At 60.5% G+C, this 6,000-nt stretch overlaps 1 protein-coding gene across 1 annotated transcript in view; it reads left to right on the plus strand.

The window, feature by feature from the left end:
- Nucleotides 1–4,951, plus strand: part of LRFN5 (leucine rich repeat and fibronectin type III domain containing 5) — a 47,116-nt gene extending 42,165 nt beyond the window's left edge. Inside the window, exon 4 of the mRNA XM_068192029.1 lies at nt 4,529–4,951. Coding sequence (XP_068048130.1) covers nt 4,529–4,638 — 110 coding nt within the window. The 3' untranslated portion in view covers nt 4,639–4,951. The remainder of the gene's footprint in view (nt 1–4,528) is intronic.
- Nucleotides 4,952–6,000: the final 1,049 nt, after the last annotated feature.

The raw sequence follows: 6,000 nt of genomic DNA on the forward strand, positions 1-6,000 counted from the left end.
GCACATGGATCCATGCTCCATGCTCCTTGGGTACATGGATACCTGGTGCTGCTCCTTGGGCACATGGATCCATGCTCCTTGGGTACATGGATATCTGGTGCTGCTCCTTGGGTACATGGATCCGTGCTCCATGCTCCTTGGGCACATGGATCCATGCTCCTTGGGTACATGGATACCTGGTGCTGCTCCTTGGGCACATGGATCCATGCTCCTTGGGTACATGGATATCTGGTGCTGCTCCTTGGGTACATGGATCCATGCTCCATGCTCCTTGGGTACGTGGATCCATGCTCCTTGGGTACATGGATACCTGGTGCTGCTCCTTGGGCACATGGATCCGTGCTCCATGCTCCTTGGGCACATGGATCCATGCTCCTTGGGTACATGGATATCTGGTGCTGCTCCTTGGGTACATGGATCCATGCTCCATGCTCCTTGGGTACATGGATCCATGCTCCTTGGGTACATGGATACCTGGTGCTGCTCCTTGGGTACATGGATCCATGCTCCATGCTCCTTGGGTACGTGGATCCATGCTCCTTGGGTACATGGATACCTGGTGCTGCTCCTTGGGCACATGGATCCATGCTCCATGCTCCTTGGGTACATGGATCCATGCTCCTTGGGTACATGGATACCTGGTGCTGTTCCGCTCTGCTGCCAGCGTGGCTGTTTCTGCAGCGTGTCCCCACGCGTTTTCCAGCCCTGCCCCTGTGCCCACTGGCTCTGCAGCCATGGAGAGGGAGCTGCAAAGCACAGCCTGTGCGTGGCACAGGGGACACAGCTCCTGGACCCGCCGCTCCAGCTGGGAAGGGCCTGGCACGGCTGGGGCACGCCGCCTGCCCCAGAGCTCCTGCCGAGGCGCTGGCACGAGCTGCTCTTGCCCCTGCTGGCAGCAGAGCAGCTGGAGGCTTGGTGCCAGCAGCACAGGGGGGCTCCTGCCTCCCGGGGACCATGGGCATTGCTCTGGGAGCATCCCACACCAGCAGAGTGGCACGGAACTGTGCTGGGGTGACAGGCTTGGGCAGCTGTGTGTGCCCCCCAGAAGGTGCAGTGGGGCCCTTCGTGTGCCATGGCAAGTGTGCCCGAAGCCATGGTGGGCTCCCAGCACTGAGAGGGGCACGCTGCTTCCTTGGGAATGGCTTCAAACCAGCAGTAATGGCTGCAGCTGCCCCCAGGATCACCTCTGTTCCCATCAAGCAAGGGGAAGCAGAGCCTCAGCGATGCTGGAGCTTTGGGGGCACTGGAGCCTGAGCAGTGCCCCTGGCAACGTGGCCACAGCTGTCAGCACTGTGATCCCTCAGGAACAGTCACCTCCCTGCTCCATGGTGCTGCTGCCCGCTCAGGGTGCACCATGGCTGCCCAAAAGCTGCACTAGCAGCAGCCACCCAGTTGCACGGTGCCTTCTCCTGGCAGTCATGTTAATGTTGGTCAGAGTTCTGGTTCAAAAGCAGCAAACTGTGGCCAGGCCATAGGGTCCTGCTTACCAATAACGTGGTTGTCCCGTTTCCCCTTTGCAAACGTGTCCCTGTGTGCCTGGCTGTGTGTTGGGTGCTGGGCCTGGGGCAGAGCAGAGCCTGTGCTGCCCGATCACAACCGTGCTGGATTGTCAGCCACCGTGGTGTCACCCACCAACCCTCAGCACAGCTGGGGCTCCCCGCAGGCCAAGCACCAAGTCCTCGGCCACTGTTCTGTGGTGCTGCACCCCCTGTGACTGTGGAATTGTCTCTGGGGACATCAGGCACAGCAGAGGGGTCTGGCTGGGGACAGCCCACCTGCTCAGCAGCAGCTTGTCCACCCTTCACTGCCAGGTGTGGGCAGGTGCACGGCAGCGGGCACGGAGTGCCAGGAAACCCAGCTCTGTGGATAGGGACAGCCGTGCCCTGTCCCTGTGAGTGGCTGGGCTCTGGAGTGGCTGGGCTCTGGCTGTCACAGAGGCACAGAGCCCAGGACAGGCCTGTGCCAGGTGTGGAGCAGCGGCTCAGCACCCACAGCCCGCAGCAGTGACGCCAGCCCAGCAGAAGGGGAATGCACTGGGTTTGCTGGCTGTGCACTTCAGTGCAGGACATTCATTCCCAGAGCCAGTGTGAGGGCTGCTGCTGGAAAGAAAGGGAAGCTTGGCTTGGAGAGAAGGTAACTTGAAAGGGAAAGAGCAAATGTGGCACACGGCTGGCTGCAGACCCCACATCGGGGACTGTGTTTGTATTGAAATGAACAGAATACGCTCCAGGTTTTGTGGTGCTGTCGCTTCAGGAACTGCTCTTTAGAAGTGTCTGGGTCAGGAATCTGAGAGGTGAGCCCGGGCTGGTGTGCCTGGCTTGGTGTGAGCTGGTTTTCCTCCTGCACTGCCAGGTTGCTGCTCTCAGTGCTGTGTGCAAGCTGTGCCACCTCTTCTGCAGGGGAAATTCCCACTGGGATTGGGAATGAGGAAAACCAGTCAGGGATGGAGCCCAGCCCCCTCGGTGGGCACACAGGGACCCCCACCTGGCCTAAGCCTGGGCTCCCTGTGGCCAGTCTGTAGTCTGGGGCTGTAACCCACAGCAACCCAAAGATGAGTTTAAGGTGGTGCCTGCTTGATACTTGCACATGGCAGTGGCACATCTGCACTCCCCCAGGTAAGTGAGGCTGTGCTGGGTGCCAGGGGAGGCTGGTGCAGTGGGACCAGGCAAGGTGGTGGAAAAACTGCCCCCCGGGCTGTCCCCGTGCCCTGGGGTTGGAGGGGCAGGACAGTGACACGTGGCACACCCTCATTGCAGTGACCTTTCCTCGTGCACGCAAACCTCAGGAAGGTGAGTGCTGTGTCTGTGCCCACCTGCTGCTCTGCTCTGGTGTCCCCAGCTCTGCGTGAGCCCCTGGCAGTGTGTGGAGTTGGAGTCCCTGCCGTGGGCAAAGGCTTGGCCTATGCAAGGGCAGAAGCAAATCTAGAAAATGGAGAAGTCTCTGGTTCTGGAACAATGAGCTGTGCTGGTTCTGCTGGGGGTTTTGGGGGTTTTCTTGGGTTTTCCCTGAAGCAGCAGCAGCAGCAGCAGTAGTAGTGCTGTGCCTGTGCTCCCTGATTGTGACAAGACTTGTGGCAGAGCTGTGGCTGGGGACATTGGGTACTGTTAGCCCAGTCTCCTGTTAGCCCTGTCTCCTGTTAGCCCTGTCTCCTGTTAGCCCAGTCTCCTGTTAGCCCTGTCCCCTGTAAGCCCCATCTCCTGTTAGCCCTGTCCCCTGTTAGCCCTGTCCCCTGTTAGCCCTGTCCCCTGTTAGCCCTGTCTCCTGTTAGCCCAGTCCCCTGTTAGCCCATCTCCTGTTAGCCCTGTCCCCTGTAAGCCCATCTCCTGTTAGCCCTGTCCCCTGTTAGCCCATCTGCTGTTAGCCCAGTCCCCTGTTAGCCCCATCTCCTGTTAGCCCTGTCCCCTGTTAGCCCTGTCTCCTGTTAGCCCTGTCCCCTGTTAGCCCCATCTCCTGTTAGCCCTGTCCCCTGTTAGCCCTGTCCCCTGTTAGCCCATCTCCTGTTAGCCCTGTCCCCTGTTAGCCCCATCTCCTGTTAGCCCATCTCCTGTTAGCCCAGTCTCCTGTTAGCCCTGTCCCCTGTTAGCCCAGTCCCCTGTTAGCCCTGTCCCCTGTTAGCCCCATCTCCTGTTAGCCCTGTCCCCTGTTAGCCCCATCTCCTGTTAGCCCATCTCCTGTTAGCCCTGTCCCCTGTTAGCCCTGTCTCCTGTTAGCCCCATCTCCTGTTAGCCCATCTCCTGTTAGCCCTGTCCCCTGTTAGCCCATCTCCTGTTAGCCCTGTCCCCTGTTAGCCCTGTCCCCTGTTAGCCCTGTCCCCTGTTAGCCCAGTCCCCTGTTAGCCCTGTCCCCTGTTAGCCCTGTCCCCTGTTAGCCCCATCTCCTGTTAGCCCAGTCCCCTGTTAGCCCTGTCCCCTGTTAGCCCTGTCCCCTGTTAGCCCCATCTCCTGTTAGCCCATCTCCTGTTAGCCCTGTCCCCTGTTAGCCCATCTCCTGTTAGCCCAGTCCCCTGTTAGCCCAGTCCCCTGTTAGCTGCCATGCTCTGTGCCCCAGCCCCTGCAGTGCACATGGCACAATTCCGTGGGTGCCAGGGCTGAGGGCAGGGTCTGCTGCTGCTTCCTCACCGGGCTGGCTCTGTGGCAGCTCCTGGGACTCTTGGTGCAGTGTCCAGCTGGCTGTGCAGCAGTTCTAGGACCGTCAGTGGGTGCTGTGCCCAGGCTGGCCCCAGGGCAGCTCTTGGTGGGTGCTGTGCCCAGGCTGGCCCCAGGGCAGCTCTTGGTGGGTGCTGTGCCCAGGCTGGCCCCGTGGCAGCTCTTGGTGGGTGTCGTGCCCAGGCTGGCCCCGTGGCAGCTCTTGGTGGGTGCTGTGCCCAGGCTGGCCCCGTGGCAGCTCTTGGTGGGTGCCGTGCCCAGGCTGGCCCCGTGGCAGCTCCTGGGGCTCTTGCTGTGGTGCCACATCAGCGTGGCCTTGGCCATGGGCAGGGCTGATGCTGCTCCTCGTCCCCTCACTGTCTGTGTTCTGTCTCTTTGCGCAGAAGCCGGGGCCTCTCTGCAGGACACCAGCCCTTCTGCACTCCCCGAAAACGTTGCCACCGATGTTGTAACTCGGCAGAAAACAATACGGTTCCAACTCTCCGAGGACTGACATTTGGCACCGCGCTCACCCCACCGAAACCTTTACTTGAAGCTGCAGCCGAGGCCACGTGGCCGTCAAGGTCGGCTGCCTCAATAAACTGTCTTCCCCCCTCACAGCATTCCCATCTCCCGTCTGCCACTTAAAGTCTAAAATACCTGTTTTTTCTGGTGTCCAAGTTTTTTATAACTAAAAATGATGATGAAAAATCTGGTGACAACAGCTGCAGTCCCAGTCATGTTCCATGTCGCCAGTGGTGAGGTCACGAGCTGTAAACATGGGAGCTTCAATCACCTGAACAAATAAATGTTTTACTACAATGGCATGGGCATGTTGGTTGATCCAGGGGTTTGTGCCTGGCAGGCTGGTTGATCCCGAGAGACCCCATGCTGCCCAGGTCTGTGCCCACAGGGACCCCATGCTGCTGGGGTCTGTGCCCACAGGGACCCCATGCTGCTGGGGTCTGTGCCCACACAGGGACCCCATGCTGCTGGGGTCTGTGCCCACACAGGGACCCCATGCTGCTGGGGTCTGTGCCCACAGGGACCCCATGCTGCTGGGGTCTGTGCCCACACAGGGACCCCATGCTGCTGGGGTCTGTGCCCACACAGGGACCCCATGCTGCCCCGGTTTGTGCCCACAGGGACCCCATGCTGCTGGGGTCTGTGCCCACACAGGGACCCCATGCTGCTGGGGTCTGTGCCCACAGGGACCCCATGCTGCCCGGGGTCCAGGTGCTTGGCCGAGCTGTGTGAGGTCAGGCTGGGCACTGCAGGAGCGACGGTGGCCGATTCCTGTGCCTCTGAGTGGGAGCAGTGAGCTGTGCCTGGCTGCAGCCCCAGCTCGCAGCCCTTGGTGCCACTGGCCCGGGGTGACCAGCTGGGTCAGGCAGGTGCCACCAGGGAGCTGCCTGGCTTTGCCCCTTGGTGCTGGGCAGTGACACGGGCTTTGGGCAGAGGGAGCCCCGTCTGCCCTTGGAGGACAGCCCTGGGGCTTTCCCACAGAGCCCCCCTTCCCTGTGCCAGGAGGGCAGCCCAGGCTGTGGGGGTGACAGCACTGCAGGCTGCTCCAGCACCGTGTGCCAGCAGTGCCATGGGGCAGGCAAAGCGTGGAGCATAGAGTGCCAGGAGCTCTGGGCCAGTGTCAGCCCTAACAGGACGGCCTGGGGTGGGGAACAGCTGGGGACTGGCCTGGGGCTCTCATGGTGCCCCAGTCCCTCGGTCCACGCAGCCTCGCCTTGCTCCTCTAACAAGACCAAAGGGGTTTTTTGGATTTTTTTTTTCTGCCTTGTCAGCATTCCATCTGGCTCACAGATATAATTGGAGCTTTCTCAGAACCACAGTGAATCAGCCAGCCTTAACATGACTTCAGGAG

The sequence above is a fragment of the Anomalospiza imberbis genome, chromosome 6 (assembly GCF_031753505.1).
Source record: "Anomalospiza imberbis isolate Cuckoo-Finch-1a 21T00152 chromosome 6, ASM3175350v1, whole genome shotgun sequence".
NCBI lineage: Eukaryota > Metazoa > Chordata > Aves > Passeriformes > Viduidae > Anomalospiza > Anomalospiza imberbis.